The sequence below is a fragment of the Doryrhamphus excisus genome, chromosome 12, assembly GCF_030265055.1.
Source record: "Doryrhamphus excisus isolate RoL2022-K1 chromosome 12, RoL_Dexc_1.0, whole genome shotgun sequence".
NCBI lineage: Eukaryota > Metazoa > Chordata > Actinopteri > Syngnathiformes > Syngnathidae > Doryrhamphus > Doryrhamphus excisus.
This window is the reverse complement of record NC_080477.1, coordinates 9,615,267-9,642,757: the sequence shown is the minus strand read 5'-3', so window position 1 is coordinate 9,642,757 and position 27,491 is coordinate 9,615,267. Positions and strand designations below refer to the sequence as shown.

Sequence of the window (27,491 nt, the reverse complement as noted above, 5' to 3'; positions counted from 1 at the left end):
TGCCTGAAAGAGGCCCCGAGCATCCTTGAGTTTTTCAGCATGTTGCCCATTGTGAAAAGAGACACTCTTTATCAGGCAGGACAGGCCTCGGTCTAAAAATCCAAGTTAGAAAGCCAATACAATTATATTAAATAATGTCACCTGGAACTTCTAGTGTAGGTAAGCTACATAGACAGAAAAAAAATATGTCAACATTGACTAACAGTGCTAACAGACTTCAAACGCTACGTTTAATTCCGCGTCGCGCGTCGATGACGTCACAACACGGAGGTGCGGGCTTGCCACGTCGGTCTCTCTGAAATGCATTTACACAGTAGCACCTCGCAGCCTTGGGTGAACTTTTAAAGACGCTTTTTCTTTGAACACGGACTGGAAGCGACGTCACCAGCGTCTTCGGAACCGTCGTAGCTCATCTCCACGGCGCTGCAGTCGGTCTTATTGTAGCTAGGAGGCGGAGGAATGATCGGTTCCGTCTGGACTCGTCCGGCTGGAAGCCACACAACTGACTGATGCATCCTCGTTCACTTCACCCTCCCGTATGTTGTGTGAGTAAAAAATATTTCCCAGGGCGCATTGACTTGGCCAAGTAGCATTCGATAGAATGCTATACCTCCACACAACTAATTTTCTTCCATTTTGCGCTCTTTGCTGAAGTTTCTGTGTCTTCTAAAAAGAGCACATTGCCTGGTTCCATGGTTCAGACGGACAGGTTTGGTTGCACGTCATAGCGGTGTCATCAACATGTAATCAACACACGTTCGTCACGCTTTAGTGTTAATGGTACATATGCAAAGGGTTGAAGTCTGACCAAATTACAAAATAGCTTCCTGCAATGTACCACTTAGTTCCTGTATTTCTTTGTGTGACTTTCTACGGAACTGCTGCCACTTGACTATTGTGTGGATTTTTTTCTAATGATCACATTTGAAGTATTCCAATAACCGCATACACAATAGAAAGTCTAAAAAGTAAATATCATATATAGGACTACCTTTCCCCTCCAATGGTAAGAGTGCATTGCTTTGTGAAGTCATTGAAATAGTTAAAGGTTCTGATTTTATGATATGAAGATGTATGGCATGTGTAGTGCATCAACGGTGACTTACCCCCACTTAGTCCTGGTCAGTTCTGCTCAGATTTCTGTGATGAGGAACATAGTTCCGGTTAGTTGGTGGGAACACTTCAGTAAAGAGTTTGACTACTTAAATCAATATGCATTCAGAAGAGGAATACATTTACATCACAAAAATGCCTCCTTGAAATAACATAATCCGTGCATGTAAACACTGTGGAACACTTAACGTGCAGTGAGGCGACGGGAGAGAAAGTAACGTCGAGCGATTGTGAGGTCTGTCTGATTCTTTTCAAGGAGGCATTTTTGTGTTGCAAATGTATTGCTCGTTTTCTTTTGAGAAGCCAAACTCTTTACTAAACAGAACTGAGTTCCTCATCGCCAAAATCCGACCAGAACTCAGCTTATGGGATGAATTAAGGTGGTAAGTCATCATTGATGCACTACACTACTGATGGGGATTTCATACAACTTCATGTCAAAAAAATCCAAATCCATGTCCAAAAAAATTGTCATCTGTGCTACTGTTGTGACATGTATTTGGTGAAAAATAACAATGTGATTGCATTTGTGTATCTTGTCTGTGTTAAAGTACCATTTGAATTAGAACATTCAATTCTTTTGACCAGCAGTCTATGAGCATGACGCGTCTTGACAATATTTCCTCACTCATTGTAAACATGCTCCAAATGTGGGAACTTGTAAAGACATATCCTGTGCACAGCTCTCTTCAGGACACCCCATTCACTTTGAATTTGATTTACCTCTACTGGCACAATTAAGAAACTTCATCATTCTGGTAAAGTCATTAAATTCTTTGTTCTGGATAACAATTTAAAGTCATTAGACTATCAGATACATAGCTACGCGTTTAATTGGTTTCATTGCATGAAACAACACTAAGTTAGTGTGGCTTCTGTTTGCAGAGTGTGAAGAAATAAACACGCATAGGCTAAAAAGCATAAATAAAGAAAACAACTTTATATTCAATGTTGATCTACAATTCCACGAGGAAAATGCTTAATTGTAAACACTGAACAATTTTAGGTGCAGATGGATGTCAGTTTTCTTTTAAAAACAAAGTCTGTCTTTTATTCTCACCTAAAAAATTTACATGAACGAGTTCAAAATTGAAATGGTGAGCTATGCACATGAACTATTTGTATTTAAATGTTGTGAACTGAACTTTGAATTAGTTCATGAGAACTATGAACTTGCACGACACAAACTACCTTTGCGATCGACTGGTAGCTTGCGATTGATGTAACGGGCACCCCTACTTTAGATGACTAAGGAAAATATTTACATTTTAGACACTAAAATCAGGATATTTACTTTTTTTAAAAAAGCAACCGAATACCAAAATATTTGGCAATTTGTTGGATTGAACTGTTGCAGCTCTAGCTAACATAAGTAATATAAGTCACAGGCTGTCATGCTAGGCTGTACCATTTGCTGAAGAAAAACAAAATGATTAAACTTCCACCTCTCACATCTGTAGCTGACTGACAGTTAGCAGAGCTCCAGACCTTTTAAGACAACACTGTCCTCCGTGGTATGGCAAGTCCGCAGGGCATCTAGTGATGGATGTGATGGAGGCATATCCATGGGGAAGGAAGGTTTTCGTTCAGCACATCACAAAATCCCAGAAGCAAAACTAGATGTTTGCGGGAGACGATTGATTTTTCTCATGTTTATTGATCTTAAAATACGTTTAATTAATGTTAAAGGGTATTTTTCTGGACTATGAATGTAGTTAGCATGAACATTACTTCAACAATCTCTTTGGTTTGAAAAACAATGAAAACCAGGACATTTTCATATCCGTGCATAAAAAGAAAACATGACAGGACGTAAAAACAGGATATGTCCTGGGAAAGCAGGATGGTTGGTCAGCATTTTTTTGTAATACTGAACTATAATAAAGTTGATTCCTGTTTTGTAAACTCTTGAGTAAGACATTAAGGTATAGCACAGATTATATGACCTAATTTTAGCAACAAACAACAAAACCACTAGACTTGACCGTTTACTTTTTTCACAAGTGAAATGTAAACAACTTCTAGTAGATGGGTTCTCTGATAACGCTGCATGTGACTACAGGGTACCTGTTTGCTCTTTTTTTTTTTTTTGCAGTGGCTTCAGCGTATATGGTCACTCATTAAGGAGCAAGGGGGAGTCCCAGCGTCCAGGGTTGCCACGGTAACAGGCGACCATGCCAGGGGGTCGCAGGGGTCCCAGCAGACAGCAGTTAAGCCGTTCTGCCCTGCCCTCCCTGCAGACTCTGGTTGGAGGCAATGTGGGCAATGGTACAGGCTTCAGGAGCAGGTATGCCCGAGTATTGTTTCAGCATTTTTTAATTTTTTTTTTTCAATCTGTGTGATCTCCACCCCGTATTGAAATAGTCTTGCCACTCGACACAACCTTAAGAACACAAGAGTCCACTATATTTCAGTGAGATATTGGTTTTCCTCTAACAGGTCGTTGCCATGCATGTGATTCAGGTTTGGGTAGCTGTTTAATGCATATTGTAGTGTAGCATAGATTGTCACATACTGTATGTGTGTGGTGGCATGTTTTGAAGAGTTCTAGTTTCCAACAAGATGTCCTCTAAACAAAATGTATTTTTCTCATTTTTCTATGGCCACCAGACTTTCCGTGTGTGTTTGTGAAGCCTACAATGTGTGCACACAGCCCTGCAGGTTCAATTACAGGGGTTGGTGTGGTATTTACCTAAGTTAATTAAGAACAAGTTGCACAGTTGAGATAAGAAATGCAGGTGTGAACAGTTCTACACAATGCATCAACGACCAGATATTTCCTATAGCGTTACACCGGTACACTTTTGAGCTCAAAAAGGAAGGCACAGTTGCCATTTTTATTTTGTACACTCTTCATTGCAGATTTTGTGTGTGTCTTTCAGGAACAGTAACTCCTCCGGTCTGTCTGCACCACCTATCTCGTCACTCATAACGCCAGAGCCCGTCCGTCACTCAAGAATTCCTGAGCTCCCGTTGGACAGTAGCCTGTTGTTTGAGTTTCTCCTCTTTCTTTATTTACTGGTGGCCTTGTTTGTCCAGTACATCAACATCTACAAGACAGTATGGTGGTACCCATACAACCACCCACCTGCCTCTACCTCACTTGTAAGTATACACACAAACATACACACTTATTTACTTGGCACAGATTACTTTTTTATGTATAATTTTGCATAGTGGTTTTTGCTTTAATTTTTTTAATTATTTCTGTGCACTGCTTGTTTTCCTGCAGAACTTCCATCTAATGGACTACCACCTGGCTATCTTCATAACAGTCATGTTGGCCAGGAGGCTTGTTTGGACTATAGTTTCAGAGGTGAACATAGTTGCCTACTTGAAGTAATTCCACACTTGGACTTGATTGATATCAATTGTCAATTATCAAGTGTCATTGAAATATGCTGATCATGCATCTTTGTGCAGGTGTCTCAGAGCAGCGGCGGGTCTCTCGTCCGCTATGTGGTTCTGATTGCAGCGAGACTCTGTCTTCTCACTATGTGTGGCTGGGTTCTCTGTTGGACACTGGTCAACCTCTGCAAGAACCACTCGGTTCTCAACCTCCTCTTTCTAGGATACCCGTGAGTCTTTCACATCAAACTACTTTGTACAACTTCTGGTGTGAGCATATGTCACGACGGACTCAGTGCCGTGATTGTTTGCATGGTGTCATAACGAGACATTTGTGATAATGATGTCTAAAGTGGTTGCCCTGCACAGCACACTAGTACATTTTGCACTGTAGTCAAGTTAAGACATCCCTCTTGATTATCATAGTTAATTATTTACCACTTTTAACAGGTTCCCTGCTGTTGAATTTAGGGTTTGCAAGCTCAGTGCTTTTTTGTAGCAGAATGTAGTAAAAAGTATACTGGTACTGTGATTGGTGTTTATACTGCCACAGCTGGGCCCTCTTTTACTTTTTTTCCATACAAACCAAAAAAAGTATTTTTGTGAATTCACTGTCATGAATTTGGTTAATATGCTCCAGGTAGCCAAGTGTCGTATTTAAATGAGCATGTTTTTTTTTACAGTGCAAATCGCCTTTTTCTGTGTCTTATAAATTGTTACCTGACACAAAAGTCCACCCTTTTTTTGTTGTTCGTTTATAACTTTAAAAATGTTTTTCCTCCACGTTAATCAAGACATGTGAGGACTGCACACGGTTGTTGAAATGTTCAAAACATACAACTCAGATTCTCTTTATCTCTCTTCTCCTAGGTTTGGCGTATATGTCCCACTTTGCTGTTTCCACCAGGAGGGACCAAAGAGCCAAACTTCACCGGCTGACTGTGATTACTCAGCCGATCACCAGCAGACGGATTTAACAGAAACTGCATTTTTTCGGCCCCGGGACTTCCTTTTCCTGTTACGGGAGAACCTCAAAGAACAGTTTTCTACAGCCCCGCACATGCCCACACACACATGCCCACCACACACGCACAGTCACACACCCGAGCGGATTCGGTCGGAAGTGGAGGAGCTAAAGAGCGACTTCAATCGTCGAATCAAAGAAGTGCTGTTCAACTCGCTGTTCAGTGCTTATTACGTTGCCTTTTTGCCGCTCTGCTTTGTAAAGGTAGGAAAGAAAGCTGCTGACTTTTTTTTTTTGCACTCTCAATGTTTGTGCTGGAAGAACCTATTTATTCACAAATTGTATTTTCATACCTGACTCCTGCAGAGCACCCAATACTATGACATGTGCTGGTCATGTGAGCATCTGATCATGGTGTGGATCAATGCCTTTGTGATGCTGATGAGTCAACTGCTGCCCCCCAGCTACTGCGACCTGCTCCATCGTTCGGCGGCTCACCTGGGGCGATGGCAGAAGCTGGAGCATGGCTCATACAGTAATACACCTCAACATGTGTGAGTAAGCTTTCTCCACAGCATTTAATTACACACAAATAGCTAAAATGTCTCCATGGCAAACAGGTTTTCTCATTGCAAATGTGTTTTGTTTTTTTTTGACAGGTGGTCAGACAGTGCAGTTTGGCCTCAGGGTGTGTTGGTACGACATAGTCGCTCTCTATACAAAGCAGTTGGACCATATAATGTTGCTATGCCCTCCGATGTTTCACATGCAAGGTTTTATGTGAGTATCTGCCTTCTTAAATCATTATAAATAGTAATACGGTAACCTGTAAATGATTCACTTCACAGAAAAGAGTTTCATTACAGCTTACAGTGCAGTGAAACTTTACATTGGCCATTGTATCACTTTTTGCATTGCTTTCACCGCTCGATTGCACATAATATGAATACTAGATATGGGTCCAATATCAGCAAAAAACTGTATGGGATTATATTTGCCTGCAACTAAAATATCAGATATTGGCCCTCCACTACAAGCTGTCAATTCCAGACTGTGCACCATAATATTCTGTCCAGCAGCAGCCCTTCTGTTCAGCTTGCAACGCCCACGTGATCACAACAATCACATGTGCTGGCGTGTTTAGCAAGGAGTAGGTAGCGATCTTAGCCCCATGTGGCTGTGTTTTTCACTAAACTCCCAAAAACACTTTACAGTTGAATGCAAAACCTGCATGCACAAGTTTGAAGTTTAATACGACCAACCTCATTGTGCATTTTGCAACACGACGACTTCCTGAAACATCCACTGCTGTTTGACACATTTGCAAAGCTTCCACGGGACAGCAAAAAAAATCATGGTCTGTAACAGAATAGACCCAGACCCTGTCGAGTAATGGTAGTTTTAAAACACTTTATTGAGCACATCAAGCCTCACTACATTACGCTTATTGCCAATAAAAGTATAAATCACACTCATTAAGAACTAAATGGGTTGTTTTTTCTCATACTGACGGTAGCTGCCTATTGTTTTCCGAGTAATATTACTTGAGCAAGCCTTTTCTAATATTCTAGTCTACATAACAAGTAAAAAAAAGTATGTATCATTTGCATCTGAATTGAATGGCAAGTGTATTGGGACACCCGTAATAAATACTCATGTAGGATCAACGAAAACAAATGGCAGAACACTGAAGCCATAATTTTGCATTCTAATTCCCATCCTTAAGATAATCTTTGTTTCTTTCGGCTTTTTCGTGATTATGGATTAATTACAATTCTTACGAGCAAGTGTCTTAAGATGATAGGGTACCAATGCAAAGAACCTAAGTTGGATTGTTTTGATCTTTTTTTTCAGCACAAGCTTGCTTTTTGCAATGAATTTGCCCTTAAAAACAAGAGACACATCATATGAACACCCACTGTACTAACTGTTTTTAATATCAATTTGTAATCAAATTGTATGCGTCTTGCATAATTGCCTCAATTTGTATTTGTCTACCTCTCCAAATGTGCTCTGTCTGAATTTTCATGTTTAATTTATGATGACAGGAGTTGCTTGAATGTAAATTCATGATTGTAAAATAATGTTTTACCCTTTTGAACAATGTAGTTTTAGGTTTGGTGATCTTCTCTTCCTGTCATTTGGTTACAGTTTCTGTTCCACAAGCCGTTGCGGATCCTGAACATGCTGATTGGGATCGAGTCCAGCGTGGTTCTGTACCAGTTATACTCTCTGTTGCGGTCCGAGCGCTGGAACCACACTCTCTCTCTAGGCCTTATTCTCTTCTGCAATTACTATGTCCTTTTCAAGCTGCTCAGAGACCGCATAGTGCTGGGCAAAGCCTACTCCTACCCTCTGTCTGGTAGTTTGGGCTTAAAGTCACAATAAAGATGTATTCAGTTTGGGAGACCAGAGGGATGCTCAGCGCTCACAATTGGAAGTTAAGGGACAGGACTTTGAACTCATAATCGTGTTTTGATACGGTTCTATTTTTAATGCAATGTTTATATAAACCTATTTAAAAAAAAATATTTTATTTTGTATACTATTTCAAGTCACGCCGGGCATTATTACCACACTGATGACATGACCATGTTGCGTTATGTTGTTGCTAGAAGAGGAGGAATGTTTCATCAAATATGTAATGGTGCAAGTGGCCAAGCAACCACATAGCCAACAGGACCTCCTGACAACCTTTGGTTAATGTCTAAATTTGCCCACCATTGACCTAAAAATCTACAACAACCCTGAGGCTTTATTTTTAAACTCAATTGAAGGATGCAACTTTTCACAATGAAAAGTCCCAACATTTGGGGATGTTGTTGGTGTGACAGATGAGCAAGTCAACAGCGCACTCGCATGTCGATTTACAGTACATGTTCAGTTGAGACCTGAGGCCAGGAAGTATGAGAACGGTACCAGCAGAGACTCCTAAACCCCAGAAAGATTCAACTGTATGAACTTAGCATTAGTGGTGTGTTTTTCAGTCAAGGTGCTAAGCTGTTGCTATTGAGCGAACATCCACAGGAGCAATGTCGCTAGATATGGTACTTCTTCACTGCCTCGACAATAAATGCTGCACGTTCTTCCTTATTTCATTTGCAAACAGCATGTGCTTGTTTGTCATCATGGGGTGGGTGTCTTCACCCTGGCGCACTGCGTTTCTCCTTATTTATGCTGCTTAAGGTCTCTGTATAGTTTCGGCCCATCTGTCTGTGGTGCCTAAAAATGTGGCCAAGAGTCTATAAACAGTTCGAACCACCCATTGCTTACATTTTGAATGTCATTCTCAAAAGATGCTTTATTATATGGGTGTGAAATGCATGGCTGAGGTGAGCCTTGTGTGCCTGTTGTTAGTAATTAATGGATTCTCTGCAGAATGCGTCTCCAGGTCACCTTGGATGCTTGCCTTTGACTAAGTCAGACTCTTTATGCTCCCTCCTGCCTTAAGTAGTTCCCTCTGACTTGTGCCTCTTGTTGAATCTAGTCTGAATATGTCGCATTTATTTTGCATCGTAAAAATACATTGAAAAGGAGACAAACATCAATCCACTGGTTATCCCAATATCTTCTGTCAAGCCCCCACTGGAGGACAAGATTCTCTATTCTGTTTTTTTTTAAGAAAGTGATATCTACTTATTTGTACTGTACTCAAAACTGAAACCAGCAAAAAGCAACAAAATTGAGTGCAGTGGAGCATACAAACATCAAATTCGTACATGTTGGCAGGTGTGCACTAACATTGAATGTCCTTCCTGCCACCCACCCACCAGACATGCCCTCCCCACTATTTGAACAGCACTTGGGTTTAGCTGAGGAATCTAAGTTGAGCTGGTGGGTGGCTATTTGTGCCTTTTTGCGGACAAGCTTTCAATCAGCAACGTTGTGTGTACAGTAATGCGGTGTTAGTCTTAGCCTGCATGGACTAGAATGCCCCACTTGGGGGCGCTGTTGACCCGAATGGAATTAAGTCACACATCCAAACATGCGCTTATCTTGGAGACCATGGCAGCAAAACAACGTGTGTGGTGTTATGTGCTTGCTCATATGATATCAACCCTGCTTTTGTTGTGTTGGTAACCCCCCCAAAATTAATTAATCCCCAATGTTGAGTATTATTTTGACATTTTGGAAGATGTTCATTGAGTAACCTTTTGACACCATTCCTTTTGAGTCTTGTAGCATCCATGAAATGAAACTCAAACTAAAGCTGTCTCAGAGTCACATTGAGTTAATTTTTTTCTATGCGTTCATAGAAAATGCAGCATGCATTCGTTCAATCTGTTGTGGATCACATCCGAGCTGCAGAAGTTAAAAAAAAAAAAAAAAAAGAGCTGGTCCTCATATTTCGGCTTTTTACAGTATTGGTTTCTCTCACCGCATTTATGAAAATGATTTGTTTTTTTGGCATCTGAAATAAAAACATGGCGTTGAAATGATGTGTTTTGTGCAACAAAACAGCAGCAGACAGATGAATCATAAGCTTAAACGGAAAGCGTTTTATTACCACAAGAGGGCGCACAACTTTGAAGATATATAACGGTACTCTTAATGTGCTTTGGACAGACAATCTGCAGTTGAATGACGACCCATGAACGTACCAAACATTTGATTTAGCAGAGAATACATGCTTTCCCCACTGTGAATGAATATAGGCACTGTTGGTAGCTCACTTGTACATTCTTGGACAAAAATAAGCAGTGGCGGTTCTAAGCTATGGGCCATATGGGCAAATTGCCCAGGGCGGCATTTTTGGAGGGGGAAAGGAAAAATCTAATGCTCAAAATGGAACTTAAAACAGTAATTGCTCAAAAATAAAGCACGTTTTATTGTTAATATAACATTGCTAGAGCCTATTCCAGCTGTCTTTGGGTGAGAGGCGGGGTACACCCTGGACTGGTCGCCAGCCAATCACAGTACACATATAGACAAACAACCATTCACACTCACATTCATACCTATGGACAATTTGGAGTCACCAATTAATTAACCTAGCATGTTTTTGGAATGTGGGAGGAAACCGGAGTACCCGGAGAAAACCCACGCATGCACGGGGAGAACATGCAAACTCCACACAGAGATGGCCGAGGGTGGAATTGAACCCTGGTCTCCTAGCTGTGAGGTCTGCGCGCTAACCACTAGACCACCGTGCCGCATGTTGGCCACACAGGAGATTGGGTAGACCTTGGTTCGAATCTCTGCTTGGGCATCCCTGTCACAGAGTTGATCCGCCCAGGGTGTCAATCAAGCCAGAACCGTCACTGAAAATAAGTCTCAGTAGAAAACGTTTTACAGTGCAATCACAAAGATGTAGTAAATTATGGCAGTCTGCAGGCACCTTCCTAAATGTATTCATTGCTCCATATTATTGCTTATAATGACCACAGGAAGCAGATGCACTCGCATAAGGAAGTAAATAGGCTTGCGCTGATTACATACTAGCAGTAGGAACAATTATGCATCTGCAACCTTTCTTCAGTGCTCTTCAGTGGTCCTGGTGTGTCCATGTCACTTTGTCATCCTTCTCGACAGTCCACAAAGTTCCCTTTTATCCAATAACAAATTTGAGCGTATTTGAGCGGCGTCATTCTCACGGCTACATTATATTCCTGAGACGCCCCTTGACGCTCCACCCACTGGTGTCCAGAAAACACACCTATGACTTTCCTCTCCCAGCGTCGCCGCCCCGCATCCCACATTCGGGCGTAAACCCCTGACCCACTGGCCCCTGGCTGGGCATCACAGTGCTGGTACAGAAGGTCTGCTGTCTCTTCGCTGGCACGACAGAAACGGTACACCAGCTGACCTGGGCGGTCGTTGTCAAATCCTGAGAAATGAACCCGTCGCCCCGGGAGCCTCTGAGCAGGGGGGCTGACCCCTAAATTCATGTGGCGTCGTTTGTGAGCTTTCTTGAGTTCTAGAAGAGCGTAGTCATAGTCCATTCCAATGTCGTTGGCATTACCTTTAATCCATCCCTTGGGCACATGAGTGCGCTTGGCTCGGATCCACTGGAACTTCATTTTCTCAGAGACTCGTGGGGCATAGTTTGGACCGCCCTCGACATGATTGGTCAAGTTGGAGAGAAGGGTTGAGGCTTGAATATCTCCTTGTTTGGGTTTCAGAAAGCCGACTCTGAGCCTCTGGGCGCCCTTCACATAGTTTTTACCATCATGGACACAATGGGCGGCCGTTAGAACGTGACGGTCCCCCACCAAAGTACCAGAACAGCCAGTGGACAGTTTGACAGCCACTGAAAAAGGATATTTTAGCACAAACTTCTGCCCAGCTATGCTGAAGCGACCATCGTGACCAAAGATCTGACGCTTCCGTCTGACACGTGACGTCTTGCCTTTCCCGGACGACCCAAAGGAGTAAGCTGGACTCGTGTTGGACCCGAGGTTGTAACCGTATAGCCCGACAGCAGTCTCAGTGAGCTGACCGTCGGAATGGAGAGTCTCGTAGGCCAGAATTTGCCGCAGGTCCCAGTAGCCCGGCCGAGGGGCCCTTTTGTGGCATTCTGGGTCACAAGGAGAGGCGACATCTAGACGGGCTTGAGACAGGAAGCGTGGGGCTGGGCGACCTTCAGTTTGCTGTGGGAGAACTACTGGGACACGCTGAAGGATCCACTGGGGTCGTGAGAAGGAGAAAACATGGGGAAGGAAGAAGAGGAATAGAAGGGGGAGGAAAGGAGGGAACCTGTGGATGGATCGGATAAAAACTCATCAGATGAATATCACAATCTTCACGCCCTTTCAATAAAACATCCGCATTCCCAAAAGCTGCATCATGGTCTTAAAATTGAGAGAACATTTCTTCTCAGAGTCTTCATCTGCATTGGAATTTGGCAGCTGCAAACATGCACTGTACTAAATGAGCAAATATGGCAGACAGGAGGGGGGCAAAGATCAAGTCTTAAGAGACTCTCATGGAAAATCCCCCAAGTACCATAAGAGATTGGCCTTAAGCCTGCGGGAGGCACTCCATAATATTTTCATACACTGAATATAATTTGATGCTTTTTATAAATAAGACACTTGATCTCCTGCTGTGGTTGTATTTGGGAATAACATTCACAACAGTGGTGATGGCAACAATTAACATTCTCATGGTGATATTTTACTGTCAATATATGGTTTATAGCAGGGGTCTCAAACACGCGGCCCGCGGGCCAAATGTGGCCCGCAGGACACTAATGGATGCTGTATGGTATCATGTACCCAGAAAAAATTATTACGTTTGATTAATGTTCATGTTAAAGGTTAAATAACTGTTAATAGTTATCCTCCCTATCAGTGTGGAAGTGGTAAGTTTTTGGCTTTTTAAGTTTAAAGGAAATAACTTGGAGGCTACCGTTTAGGTCGCTAGCTCTCTAATATGTTGTAAAGTATAAATGTGACTATAGTCGTGTTTTGTCATGTCTACAGGGCTCTAATAATGCTTTGTTCATTTTAATCTGAAAAAAATAATTTGTCTACCCACCAACTATATGTGGTTTCTTAAGTTTTTATTATTTGCCGTTTTATTATTATTATTATTATATTTATGTATTACTGATTGATTTATTTATTCTTGATTTATTTATTTTTCATCTTATTTTGTGAAGAAAAATAAAAAGTAAGATATTTGAGAACAGTGAAATGTTTTATCAGAGCTTTTATTGTAGAAAATTGGAACCAAAGCAAAGTTTTTCTTAAATTTTTGGGTTTTTAATAAATGCGTTTTTTTTTTTTTGAAAACCTGATGCGGCCCAGTCTCACCCAGACCGAGCTTTATTAGTTTTTTAGTTTATTTTCTGGGATTTCCAAGCATACTTAAATGCAGCAAATTGTACTTCCGCTTTAAGAGCTGTAAAGCAATCACTAGAGCTGTAATTACAATCACTAACTGTTACATTTGTTCACTTCCTGCTTTCCATAATACAGTTTAAGGTTTTTTTTTTTTTTTTTTTTTTTTTAATAATGCACCTCATACCGAAGTAAAATATCAACTAAAGATAAAGGTGATAAAATACCAACTAAATGTCTTACTTTTCTCCTTTGCACATTTGTAGTTACCTGAAGTACAAATATTAACTTATTTAGATACTATATTTATATAAGAAAAAAGACAAGTCAGTCTATTGTAGTGCTTGACACGTAATATTTAGTTTCTTAAGCAGTATTTGATGACGTCAGAATATAATCATTAACTTTAAGCAGTAAATGTCCGACGTGACTTACCGTGGTGATTCTTTGCTGGAGCACATTGTGTTTCCACTTCAAATCTCAACATGCAGAAGATAATCGGAAGTTTGCGTGTGGAAGCGATCTCGTGGAAGTCGATCAACTGTTTGACGGCGTGTTATTTGATATGATGCTGAGCTGATGCATTGAGTAAATCCATGACAGTCCTCAGGCTGCAGCACCGAGTCACAACAGAGCGACTGGACCACGAAGGAGGAGGAAGATGACGGAGGAGGAGGTCTCGTGCATGAAAGATGTCACATCTGCACGTTAGGCGGCTCGGTCACGTGACACACACCTTTGTTGTGTGTTTCGGCTAAAGATTCAGTTAATTAATAACCTAAATCTAATAGTCATTCTAAAATAGTACAAATGGTGGGCAGGTTACATGCCAGTATTCACACTTTTTTTATTGTTCACAATTATCAATATAACTTAATCTATATGGGCTGAGCGCAGGCTTCACAGCCAGGAGACTAGAGTTCAATTCCATCTCTGTGTGGAGTTTGCATGTTCTCCCTGTGCATGCGTGGGTTTTCTCCGGTTAATCCTGTTTCCTCCCACATTCCAAAAACATGCATGTTAGGTTAATGGTTGACTCCAAATTGTCCATAGGTATGAATGTGAGTGTGAATGGTTGTTTGTCTATATGTGCCCTGTGATTGGCTGGTGACCAGTTCAGGGTGTACCCCGCCTCTCGCCCGAAGACAGCTGGGATAGGCTCCAGCACCCCCCCATAATATATTCACATCTGTATTTGTCTATATCCACCAATCATGATGTGCTATACATATCAGATTAAAATGAACAAAGCATTATTAGAGCCCTGTAGACATGACAAAACACGACTATAGTTACATTTATACTCTTTTTATTTACAACATATTGCGCAACTGCAGGGTCTTGAGACACATGCTAACTTGCAAACTAGACATCTAGCGACCTAAACGGTAGCCTCCAAGTTATTTCCTTTAAACTTAAAAAAGCCAAAAACTTACCACTTCCACACGGATAGGGAGGATAACTATTAACATTTATTTAACCTTTAACATGAACATTAATCAAACGTAAAAAAAAATTCTGGGTACATGATACATTACAGCATCGATATCAAACTTGCGCGGGCCGCACTAACATTAAACTTTCATATCAAGGCGGGGGCCTCAAACTCGTGTCCTGCGAGCCACATTTGGCCCGCGGGCCACATGTTTGAGACCCCTGCTTTAACATGAACATTAATCAAACGTAATAATTTTTTCTGGGTACATGATACCATACAGCATCCATATCAAACTTGCGCGGGCCGAACTAACATTAAACTTTCATATCAAGGCGGGGGCCTCAAACTAGTGTCCTGCGGGCCACATTTGGCCCGTGGGCCGCATGTTTGTGACCCCTGATTTAACATGAACATGTATCATAGACGGTGGTGGTAATGAAAGGAGACTCATTGCATGCATGGATGAACACTGAGGAAGCCCCCACCCATCACTTTGTCTTCATCCACATTTTAAAAAGTAAACACATCAATTTCACTGCTGTGATACTCCAAAGTAGTGCATAAGTGATTAGATCATATCTCTTTTGTTAGAGCACTGGGTGGACCTGCTGGCTCAAATGGTGCTCTCAATAACCCCCAACCCCTCCCGTCCCACAACACAAAGTTACAATGAACACAAACACACACACACACCTCACTGGAAGTAAATTTGGGGCAGGAGGCTCTGCCAGCTCTTCATCGTCCTCCTCTGATTAGCTGGCTAAACGTTGCTACATTGAAGAGTTAAGCAAGGGAAGATGCTTTCCCACATATGTAGCTGGGCGCTCATGAGAATGATGTTTCTGTTGGAAATGGCTATGAAAGAGCTGGTGTGTTTGACTGTGCCTACTGTAGTCACGGAAACCCACATTCCCTGACTACTGTCCATGTTAATTGTTAAATTCAACCCATTCCCATGCTTCTGGTCGCTGACACAATCAAACGTGTGTGGATGCCCTCATATATTTCCATCCACCGCCCATGTCGCTGTGTCCGCTCTGCTCTTTCTTTGTGTTTTCCCGTTTGCGCCGATGAGCTTTTCATTTCTTTCCCCCGGCTCGTCCCTCCAGGCCGCAGGACAGCTGCTTGGCTAAAACAGATTACCGCAGAGGACCCTTAAGACGTTCTTTGCTATGAAATGTTTGCAAACTTGGGCCAAGTTTAAAGCTCAATAGATTTCCAAGAGGAACAAACTACAAGATCATTCCCTTTCAATTCCTCATGTAGAAATATAAACACTGTCAGCTGCAGTTAGACACCACTTATGATTTAAATTTACAACTTTATTTAAATCACAATGATAATAACACTACAGATAGATAGATAGATAGATAGATAGATAGATAGATAGATAGATAGATAGATAGATAGATAGATAGATAGATAGATAGATAGACAGACAGACAGACAGACAGACAGACAGACAGACAGACAGACAGACAGACAGACAGACAGACAGACAGACAGATAGATAGATAGATAGATAGATAGATAGATAGATAGATAGATAGATAGATAGATAGATAATTCAGCAGTGAAACTGTCAACGAAATGTCGTTGCCTGGCTCCCGTGTAATAAATAATAATAATAATAATAATGTGGAGAATAAATGGGTCGTGGGGGTGCTGGAGCTGGCCACAATAAAAGGCCACTCTAAAATCTATTTCCATCCATTCTCATGAGGCTCGCGGGCGTGATGGAGCCTATCCCAGCTGTCTTCAGGCGAGAGGCGGGGTACACCCTGGACTGGTCGCCAGCCAATCACAGGGCACATATAGACAAACAACCATTCACACTCACATTCATACCTATGGACAATTTGGAGTCGGCAATTAACCTAGCATGTTTTTGGAATGTGGGAGGAAACCCATGCATGCACAGGGAGAACATGCAAACTCCACAAAGAGATAGCCGAGGGTGGAATTGAACACTGGTCTTCTAGCTGTGAGGTCTGCACGCTAACCACTCGACCTCCGTGCAGCCCGCGTTCTTAGTTAGTTCTCCTTAAATGCCATGACATCATTCGTACAGCACATATCATCACAAATGTTTTATTCTTTGCAGGGTGGAATCGAACTCGGGTATCCGTGCAGCCTGCTGTAGTACAGTGGTTCCCAAACATTTTACAGTTACGTACCATTCAGACATTTGACCTGAAGCCAATGATGCTTACTAGTGAAGATTTGTACCTGAATTAATTAAACAAAAGTAGGCAGGTGCATACATTTGGGCCAACCCAACAAAAAAATGACATCAATATTTAGTACATCCTTCTTCCTGTAGCTTCCTATAACCCATGTCTTGCCACCACCAGAGGAGCAGTCATATGACTTGGTCAGCTGACGGTAGGTCCCCTCCTGATTCGCTGTCTGTGCTGCAAGGAAGCACTAAAGGGCCAGCAGGTGTAGGTAATCAGCGGCTCCTGCTGTGGCTGATCAATAAGCTGCATGCTCACACCCCTCTTTTTGATATCCATACCTACAGAAAACAACTTTGCGGTAAGCCTTTCCATTTCAGCGGCCATGTCTGCGGCCGCTACATCTGTATGTATATATGTATATATACTGTAAAGTGGGATGTAAAGTGGGCCACATGTGAACTTTTACTGAGATTATGAAGGATGGCGGGCGGCACGGCGAGCTAGTGGTTAGCGCGCAGACCTCACAGCTAGGAGACCAGGGTTCAATTCCACCCTCGGCCATCTCTGTGTGGAGTTTGCATGTTCTCCCCGTGCGTGCGTGGGTTTTCTCCAGGTACTCCGGTTTCCTCCCACATTCCAAAAACATGCTAGGTTAATTGGCGACTCCAAATTGTCCATAGGTATGAATGTGAGTGTGAATGGTTGTTTGTCTATATGTGCCCTGTGATTGACTGGCGACCAGTCCATGGTGTACCCGGCCCCACGCCCGAAGACAGCTGGTAGGCTCCAGCACTCCCCGCGACCCTCGTGAGGAAAAGCGGTAGAAAATGAATGAATGGGTGAATGAAGGATGGCCATCTTGAATTGGATGTCAGAGTCAGTGGGGGTCTGTTTCATATACAAAACATGTCATACTGTAGCATTTTTGGGGGAAGAAAAATATTTCTTTGACATGACAATGTGGAACCATCCATTATAAACATGTTTTTGCTCCATATATTAATGCGTAAGGAGAAGGCAAATTCCCATTTAAAGGAATGATTACTGAAATGTGAGTGACTTTCACCTCCCCCCCTACAGGAACTTGGACTTTGGACCATGTGTATGAGTATTTGGCATGACTCAACATGTGACTTCCTGGCTATTTGGAAAATGAGTCACAACTGATGAAGGATGCAGAACAACATTTAATGGAACAATATGTAGTAGTATACTTGTTGGGGTGACTTCGCTTTCTGTTGTTGCTATTATATATATATATATATATATATATATATATATATATATATATATATATATATATATATATATATATATATATATATATATATATATATATATATATATATATATATATATATATATATATATATATATATATATATATATATAGTATAACAATGGTGGACCTGCTTGGATACCTCACATGTTGGGTTGGTAATTAGGCACTGATGTTGTGTCTTTGAAGGCGGTGTGTGTAATACTGAAGCTGTGTTTACGTTGACAGACATCATAAAAAATTAAGTTTGCGTCATGTTAGTTATGTTTTATTTGACATTATTATTTATTTATTTGACTCTAGTCTAACTACATGAAAAGTAAGGCTGAATGGGAAATAATTATTTATTGCCTGTTGAGTCTTGCGCCGCAGATGGATGATTTTGCCCACACAGTAAAACCAAGTAAAAGCATGTCTCGTTTATCATCAGAATTTTGTGTAATCAAAAACCTTGTCTGCTGCAAGGAGCTGTGACTCAGTGGCTGTGGTTGCTTCCAAACATGGTAATGGTAATGGTTTTATTTCATTTGAACATGCATCAGATTACAATTGAATGCATCACATAATCAGTTCACAGTTCCACATGTCCAAAAGGAGTAGGAAGAAGCAAAGCTTATTAAATCCTACCCTTCCATCTGGTACTTTTACAATCAGTAACTGTTACATTTGTTCACTTCCTGCTTTCCATAATACAGTTTAAGGTTTTGTTTTGTTTTTTTAATAATGTACCTCGTACCGAAGTACAAGGTGATATGACCATCCAATGACATAATGGGTACCATAGTAAGTGTCAATATAGTGATATATATAGCACATCATGACTGGTTCAAGACTCTTCATCCTTGTATTTAGCAAACATCAACTGCTTGTATTGTTTCTTGAATTGGCTCATCGTTGTGCATTGTTTGAGGTCCTTATTCAATCCATTCCATAGTTTGATTCCACATACTGAAATGCTATGGCTTTTTAACGTAGTCCTAGCATATAAGTGTTTCAAATGTAGTTCTTCCCTGAGATCATATTTCTCCTCTCTTGTAGAGAAGTATTGGATGACATTTTTAGGTAATTGGTTGTTTTTAGCCTTATGCATTATTTTAGCTGTAACTATATCAGCAAGTTGAAGTAATTGTGATTTTAGAAATAAGGAGTTAGTATGTTCTCTGTAGGCGGCATTATGAATTATCCTTACTGACCTTTTTTGCAGTACTACATTTCGCGAGTGAAGATTGCTTTTATAGTAATTTCCCCACAATAAGTAAGATATTGTAGAATTTTGTGCTTCAAAAACCTTGTCTGCTGCAAGGAGCTGTGACTCAGTGGCTGTGGTTGCTTCCACACACCTTCTGTGAAAAAATGTCTCGGTGAGTCAAATGTACTCTTTGTTGCAGTGGGAACATTTAAATAGCAGTAATTATCTTGAAGCCCTTTTTACTCACTTTTTACTCATCTTTAGCTCAAACTGGGTGAAGACCTTGGATGACAGTAAAGTTCACTTTGTGTTAGGATGAGCATTTATTTTTTGTCACTCACATGACCTCAAACAATGACAGCTATTAGCTATTGGACTGCAGCTTTCCTGTTATGGAACTTATTCTTCCATGTGCTCATCAACCTCCGTGTGCTCAAAGGTCAAATTCTTCCTTCCTTGATGAAACGGTCGCACGATGACACACATTTATACATGAAGTGTCAGCAGCCCAGGGAGACCTCAGAACACACCGTTCACAACAATTATTCATCTTTTCACTTTTGATGTGATCAGCATAGCAGTGTTTGAGTTTGAGAGCGTGCAGTGTCGCAAATGTAATGACGGTGCTCAGGAATTTGGATTTTTAGGTCACTGAGCTGCAAGCTAATCAGCTCCATTCTTCTCTCAATTTCATCAGCCATGACCTGAATTGTGTTGCCAAACGTCCTGTCAAATTCCTCCTAGCTTCAATAATTTATAGACTCAGAATTTTACCAGTGCAGAGTTGTAGTGTGCTGGGGCGGTCCCATTGGGTATTTTAAAATAATATAAAAATATATGGTGAAAGTAGCAATGGTCATAATTTAAAATGACTCCTTCTCTCTTTTGCTTCCCCTCTCCTCTTCAGCCTGAGAATTTAAAGAAATTTTTTCCTTGGTTAGTACACTAGGTACTACATAGGGTGCAGTACATTTCAAATGTGCTTACAAACATTATACAGTCGTCCTGTGTTTAGTTTAGCACTATCAACTGGTTGCAGGCCCAACCGCGGTAAGTAGGATTCATTTAACATTGACGCCTCGTGACCAGAATTGTACGTATACAACCGCGATAGAGCGATGTAGCGATGTTCGAACCGCAAAGTAGCGTGGGATGACTGCATTCTGTTCTGACATTTCAGGCCACGACCTACTCGGTCATAAGTTATGTTTGATTTGAGCTCATAATGGTGGTTTGGCAAAGTTTAGCTACCATTCCCTATCATTGAATGTTCTCCAAGACTGCTGTTGTGTATGTGTACACACCACTGATGCTGTTGAGTGACAGCTACACTGTCCTCTTGTGTGGGTCAAAGGTTGACTATGAATTGGGACAAATATAGATATTTATTGGTAATGGTAATGGTTTTATTTCATTTGAACATGCATCACATAATCAGTTCACAGTTCCACATGTCCGAAAGGAGTAGGAAGAAGCAAAGCTTATTAAATCCTACCCCTCCATCTGGTACTTTTACAATCAATAACTTTTTCATTTGTTCACTTCCTGCTTTCATAATATAGTTTAAGGGTTTTTGTTTTCGTTTTTTTTTTTAAATAATGTACCTTGTACCGAAGTGCGAGGTGATATGACCATCCAATGACATAATGGGTACCATAGTAAGTGTCAATATAGTGATATATATAGCACATCATGACTGGTTCAAGACTCTTCATCCTTGTATTTAGCAAACATCAACTGCTTGTATTGTTTCTTGAATTGGCTCATCGTTGTGCATTGTTTGAGGTCCTTACTCATTACTCCATTCAATAGTTTGAGTCCACATACTGAAATGCTATGGCTTTTTAACGTAGTCCTAGCATATAAGTGTTTCAAATTGAGTTCTTCCCTGAGATCATATTTCTCCTCTCTTGTAGAGAAGTATTGGATGATATTTTTAGGTAATTGGTTGTTTTTAGCCTTATGCATTATTTTAGCTGTTTGAAAATTAACTATATTAGCAAGTTGAAGTATTTGTGATTTTAGAAATAAGGAGTTAGTATGTTCTCTGTAGGCGGCATTATGAATTATCCTTACTGACCTTTTTTGCAGTACATTTAGCGAGTGAAGATTGCTTTTATAGTTATTACACCATATTTCCACACAATAAATAAGATATGGTAGAACCAGAGAGCAATAAAGAGTGTGGAGTGATTTCTGATTGAGAACAAGTTTTGCTTTGTTCAATACTGAAAACTAATACTGAAACTATTTGTTCAGATACTTTGGATTCTGTGTCATTTTAAATGTGATGATCCAAAAGCAGACATTATGAGCGTGGTTAACACATTCTGGGTTTGAATTTTTCACGTTTTCTCCAGGTACACCGACTTCTTCCCACATCCCCAAAACATGCATGGTATTTTTAATTGCAGTAGAGTATAACCTGTCCATAGTTGTGTAATAAGATAATGACTGGTGACCAGACAAAGGTTTACCGTGACGTTCACCTAAAGTCACCAGGAATAGGCCTTGTGTTTGTGTCTGCTATCATTCCACCTCTTCCACAAAGAAACCCTCCCCCACACACAAAATAACATTTGCTGTAGTAATGCTGCATCGTGCACGGCTAAATCGTTGACAAACAGGAAGTGTGGAGCTTTTTGGGTTAATTAGATCTTCCGAGTGGGAAGCGGTGTACTCTGAGTAGCAGTCAAACCTGTGCGTCACGCTGACATAGGGGTTTTCCATGTTTTTACCACAGTGGGATTATTGTTCCTCTGTTTTTCTGTTGGTAAAGGCTCCATCGGGAGCCAACTGTCTAAGTTGAGGATGGAGTCTTCCTGAAATCAGACTGGAACTGGATGACTGCATGTATCAGGGAGTGGGGAACCTTTTGGAGTGGATCTGATTGCAACCTTTTCATTCAGGTCATTCATCAAGCTGTACACACACGTGAACAAACATGCACACTATGGGAGGAAACGGCCATCAGACAGTTTTTCTTAGCTTAAGGTCAGCGAGTAATTACATCATGTGAAGTGATGATCCCGGCGAGCACACATTGACACGCACGCTATCAACATTATAGTCCTTCTGCAGCTGTTCCCATCCATCAAGACTCAGCTTATTACCAGGCGGACTTGTGATGATGTCCAGATTTAAGGGCGCGTGCACACACACACATTGACATCAACCATCAGACCTTTATCATGATCTTACAGCTGGATTGCATTGAACCCCCACCCAAATAAAGTGTGATCAAATTTCTGAAATACTGCATTTAAAAAATATTTATATTGTTGGAAGCCGCAGTTTGAAAACACTCTTTTTACTCTCAGTAAAGCAAGAGCAAAGGGAATGGAGATAATGAACTGCATTAGAGTGAGAACTGATGACAGGATAAGTCTGCATTCAATTTGTGTGTATGTGTGTGTGTGTGTGTGTGTGTGTTCTCTGGAGGGAGAGAGTGAAAGGATAAGACATCTTTTTGGAAGTGTACATATTTGTAACAACAGGTCCTCTGGTCTGAGACCCATACAAATATCACAGGTGCTCATAAACACAATCACACGTACACTCTAAAAAGTATAAACACAACACTTTTGCTCACTTTTTTCATCATCTAAAAAGGTTTTCTATGTAAACAAACGGCCTATCTCTCACAGATATTGTTCACAAATCTGTCTACATCTGTGTTAGACGTTCATGAATCATAATCTATCCACCTGACAGGTGTGGCATAACAAGAACTGATGAGACAGCATGATTATTGTACAGGCATGCCTTAGGTTGGCTACAATAAAAGGCTCCACAGTCTACAGTTTAAATGTATTGGGGTGGTCTTCAAAATGATATAAATACACTTAAATATACTTATATACGGCATATAATGATAAAATATTATCAAATCTGTTTGTTGTCCATAACATATGCTGTACATGCCTGTCCATACAATACTCCATCCACAATACAGGTGAATTTTGCAGTATTGATAACAGGTCGAGAGCCAGACGCATTCATCCACAATCATCACCTCGTGTTGCAGCAAGATAATGCACGGCCACAGTTTGAAAGAATTCCTGGAATCTGATTGGTGTATAGGGTATTTGAGGCAAATTCCGTCACACACTGACTTGTTTCGGATCCCTCCACACCCCAAATACAGTTAAAATGCACATTTTGGAGTGGCCCTCGGGTTCGATTCCCCGCTCAGGCATCTCTGTGTGGAGTTTGAATGTTCTCCCCGTGCATGTGTGGGTTTTCTCCGGGTACTCCGGTTTCCTCCCACATTCCAAAAACATGCTAGGTTAATTGGCGACTCCAAATTGTCCATAAGTATGAATGTGGGTGTGAATGGTTGTTTGTCTATATGTGTCCTGTGATTGGCTGGCGAATAGTCCAGGGTGTACCCCGCCTCTCACCCAAAGACAGCTGGGATAGGCTCCATTACGACCTCGACCCTCATGAGGAGCGGTACAGAAAACGGATGGAAATTGATTTTAGAGTGGCCTTTTATTGTGGCCAACCTATAGCACACCTGTGTAATAATCCTGCTGTCTCATCAACATGTTGATATGCCACACCTGTCAGGTGGATAGATTATGACTCATGAATGTCTAACACAGATGTAGACAGATTTGTGAACAATATCTGAGATAGATAGAACATTTAGGTGTTTGTTGAGTATAAGAACATTTATTTCGACTATAAAGTAATTTCTTTTCGGAATGTAGTACGAGTCGTCTAATTCCGACAGTACTTTTGAACAATATAGTGATAATCACTTCAGCATGAGAGATACAAGAGTTTAACAGAAACCATATACAGGTTGTCCCTGAAGTGATACAATTCTACCAACATATTCCAGAAAAAAGTGCATCCAAAGTTACACAGAACTTGAAAAACAGCATGATGCAGGACTCCAGCATATCTTGTGAGACATCAGCTCAGTAAACATCTAAAAGATTAACTCTAAGCTTATTCTCTGGCTTGTTTTGTGATCTCACCACAGACAGCTATGAGTGAAGACAAGGAGTATGTGATGATGACCATAAAACAAAAAATGATTGCCAAGTAGCAGTAACAAAAAGTCTTACAAAAGAATAAAAGAATGTTTATGCAAAGAGACTCACCTCTTGATTTTACAGATTGGCTCTATAGGTCATTAATTACTTATATGATACATCCAAAAAAAATCCACTGTTGCATGTTTATATATGTTGTGTTAAAATAACAGATGTGGAAACATTAGGATGTAGCTTATGATCAGGAAGAGGAAGAGGATAGGTGGAGCCTTGAGTAGAAATACATTTTGCCAGGAAAATGTTTGTGACATGAGGTGCTTTTTGGGTGTGTGTGTGTACTTTTGTATGTCAAGTCAAGTCAAGTTTATTTATATACTGCAGCCTCTTAATCACAAAAGAGTCTCAAAGGGCTTTACAAACTGGCAACAATCCCTTAATCTGAGCGGAGCGGCAGTCAAACAGGCCAGGAATGCTATTAACTAAATGCTAAAGTGTAAAAATAAGTCTTAAGTTGGGACTTCAACATTAATATTAGCTGGTAGGGCATTGCCCGAATAGAAAAGGCTTGAGTGCCCGAATACTTTTCGGTCCCGTCAAAAGACTGGCTTTTGAAACTCGACTTTGGAAGACCAGAAACAGAAAGTAGCACTATTCCTGCGTAATGGTAAATTGGGGGGGGGGACAACGCTGAATAATGTCATTTAAAAGCAATGAGAGTCGTTCGTTTGATTGGTTAAGATTACACTCGGCTGTGTTGAACCCTCTCACACCTTCTCTCCTCCATCTTTGCCACTTGCGCCGGTAGGAGGGATGGAGGCATGGGTGCGCCGCGCTGTGCCAGACTGCGCTGCTCATGAAATTTGCAAAGTGGGCTGGCCACACCACATTGGCACGGCGTAGGCGTGGCACAAGGCAGGCCTATTATTTTATTATGTGAATTATTTATAGCCTTTTGTAGAGCTTCAACTTTTGTATCTGAGCCCATCCTGCTACCCCGTCAAGCACAGTGGCCCCAGGGGGAGGCTATCTGTAATCTGAGGGTTACAAACTGTGTCAAAGGAAGTCACTCTTTGATAAAAGAGGGCAAGGGGGCACCAGGAAGTCCCTTCAAACATGGCTGACCTCTCATTCAGTAGGTTATCTAGCATAGGTGCAACAAACCTTGCCAGAAGAATGTGTGTATGCTAACCTCCATATGTACATGTCTCCTTTCTTTTACAATGTCATTGAGTCACCTATGGCTAGCGTGTCTGAGCCAGTAGACCATGTTGCAGTTGAGCTAACTAAAGGAATAAATCTGTTATGTGTCTGAACAGGCTCACTGTGGTTAACAAACCGCTTAGGGCTAATGCTAATCGGACTAGCAGGTTGGCTACAACTTACATTATCTGGTGGCCACCACATTGAAAGTTACAAAACTATCCTACTCTAGTTAGCGGACATGTCGCTCAAGCAGGGAAAGCCTCTCAGGTGCAAGGGTACAATTGGTGGACAAAGCCATACTCATGTCTAGTCAGTCAAAGTTTTTTAGGAAACAAGAAGGGCTCCTGAAAAACACTAAGTCTAAGTCAACAAGGCTAGTGTAAAGGTGTGAGAAAAAAAAACACACAAAAAATAGGTTTTCAATTAATCTTCCTATAACTTGTGGTTGAAAGTAGGGCACTTTCGCTGCTCGGTGCTGTAGCACAGTGGCGCCACAGGGGGGCGTTGCGGCTTGGTTGTTGGGAAGGCCACATAAAACGGTGAAGAAGAAATAAATAAACTGCTGTGTTGGAGAGACGACCAATTGTTCCCGCTCTTTCATGTGTTTCAGGTTGGTGGAAAAAGAAGTGTTTTTAAGTACACCACCATATGTAGTATAGTCATGTAGAGTGACTTTTGAAACCTCTGTACTGTTTGTTAGTTGTTTATGTGAGAAAAGAAAGTCTGTGTACATACATGTGTATATTTGCTAATGCTAACAGGCCTAGCAGTGAGAACCGAAGCCTGGCCGCCTTTAGCACCCATTTTAGGTGCAAGTGAAGTAGATAGACAAAAGAATGAGTGAAGGAACGAAATGGATGTATATTTTTCTTACATAAACTATATTATCTTAATATGGCTATTTCCTGTCAATTAGCAGACCATGCTTGAATGGCTCGATGGTTGTAGTTGCATAGAAGAAGAAAATTTTGTCAGTGAGCAGTAAAATTTCTAACTGTGTATTTCCCTAAGTCTAGTTTAGGGAGGTAACACTAGCTTGCTAGCAAGCGGCCAACACAGGAAGTATGTGTGAGGTGAAAGAGTCTGCGCACACACACGCTAACGTTCAGACATGTTGGGCCAAGGGAGAAGGCGTGGTGGCGATTTCTGGACTTTTGCCTTGCACTTTTTAGTGTTTTCATCACAGCAAAACAGCAGTTTTGCTTCAGATGCACGGAAAATGACTGGTCTTGATTGAGCGGATAAAAGACATAGGGCTTCATTTATCAACAGCTCTTACAGGTTTGCTTTGTGTGCCAAATGTGAACAAATGTTACAAACCCTTTTTTGGAATTTTGCCCATCATTAACAATCTTTATGTGAAACATAACACATATTTCTTTCCCTTTTCTGTGCATTATAACATGAGAAATAGAGTTAATTGGAGCTAGCTTACAATGCTGCCATTCTGTGCATTATAACATGAGAAATAGAGTTAATTGGAGCTAGCTTACAATGCTGCCATTGGGATACACATATTTCAACTATGAAGCCCTCTAAAAAAATCTAACAGTTTTGCAGCTTCTTTCCAAAGCACATTCATACACATATTTATGCTAGTTCCTTCAATAACAACAGTGGCTACAACACTTACGATGTCCGCTCTCCTTGGGATGGCTGTGTCTTCTCCTCAGGTCAAAAAATGCAAATCGCAAATTAGCATCTTAATTCTTTGCAGGGAATTTGAGAACTAGGTATCCACTCTTCCGTCTGTCAATGACGCCAAAACTAGCGCTTAGCGATGCGTCATGTTGTTCTGCCAGAGAAATATAATTTTTCATACTAGCTGTTACAATAATAATATTGTTGTAGCTTGGTTAATATACAAGTCGGTTATGTAAATGGTACACAGCGAGGTTTTTTGCATCAAAATAGGTATTTTCCATGACGGCCGTTGCTAGCTAGGTCATATAAACTTGTTTTCGCGCACTAGAGTGCTGTGAAAAAT

General features: G+C 41.0%; 2 protein-coding genes across 3 annotated transcripts; one reads left to right on the top strand and one right to left on the bottom strand.

Moving 5' to 3' along the window:
• Positions 1 to 244: 244 nt before the first annotated feature.
• On the top strand, positions 245 to 9,849 carry tmem39a (transmembrane protein 39A). 2 transcript variants are annotated; one of them, XM_058089348.1, is made up of 9 exons: positions 245 to 536; positions 3,209 to 3,400; positions 3,996 to 4,218; positions 4,346 to 4,429; positions 4,537 to 4,691; positions 5,332 to 5,689; positions 5,792 to 5,979; positions 6,085 to 6,205; positions 7,577 to 9,849. In XM_058089348.1, exons 2-9 carry the CDS (start codon positions 3,288 to 3,290, stop codon positions 7,811 to 7,813), a joined length of 1,479 nt encoding a protein of 492 aa, XP_057945331.1. In that variant the 5' UTR covers positions 245 to 536; positions 3,209 to 3,287; the 3' UTR covers positions 7,814 to 9,849. The 2 variants fall into 2 exon arrangements, with proteins under 2 accessions (XP_057945331.1, XP_057945330.1); XM_058089347.1 differs by having other exon boundaries at positions 245 to 545.
• Positions 9,850 to 9,913: 64 nt separating this feature from the next.
• Positions 9,914 to 13,839, bottom strand: LOC131139603 (serine protease 23-like). Its single transcript, XM_058089349.1, has 2 exons — positions 13,645 to 13,839; positions 9,914 to 12,121 (listed from the first exon to the last, which is right to left on the bottom strand). Exons 1-2 carry the CDS (start codon positions 13,668 to 13,670, stop codon positions 10,942 to 10,944), a joined length of 1,206 nt encoding a protein of 401 aa, XP_057945332.1. The 5' UTR covers positions 13,671 to 13,839; the 3' UTR covers positions 9,914 to 10,941.
• Between the last annotated feature and the right edge of the window lie 13,652 nt (positions 13,840 to 27,491).

Excerpts from the sequence above, each read along its gene's own strand:
- tmem39a (XM_058089348.1), top strand. The coding sequence starts at position 3,288 with ATGCCAGGGGGTCGCAGGGGTCCCAGCAGACAGCAGTTAAGCCGTTCT. Across the intron at positions 4,219-4,345 it reads CACCTGCCTCTACCTCACTT|AACTTCCATCTAATGGACTA; the intron begins GTAAGTATACAC and ends GTTTTCCTGCAG. Across the intron at positions 4,692-5,331 it reads CTCCTCTTTCTAGGATACCC|GTTTGGCGTATATGTCCCAC; the intron begins GTGAGTCTTTCA and ends CTCTTCTCCTAG.
- LOC131139603 (XM_058089349.1), bottom strand. The coding sequence starts at position 13,670 with ATGTGCTCCAGCAAAGAATCACCACG. Across the intron at positions 12,122-13,644 it reads TCCAGCAAAGAATCACCACG|GTTCCCTCCTTTCCTCCCCC; the intron begins GTAAGTCACGTC and ends ATCCATCCACAG.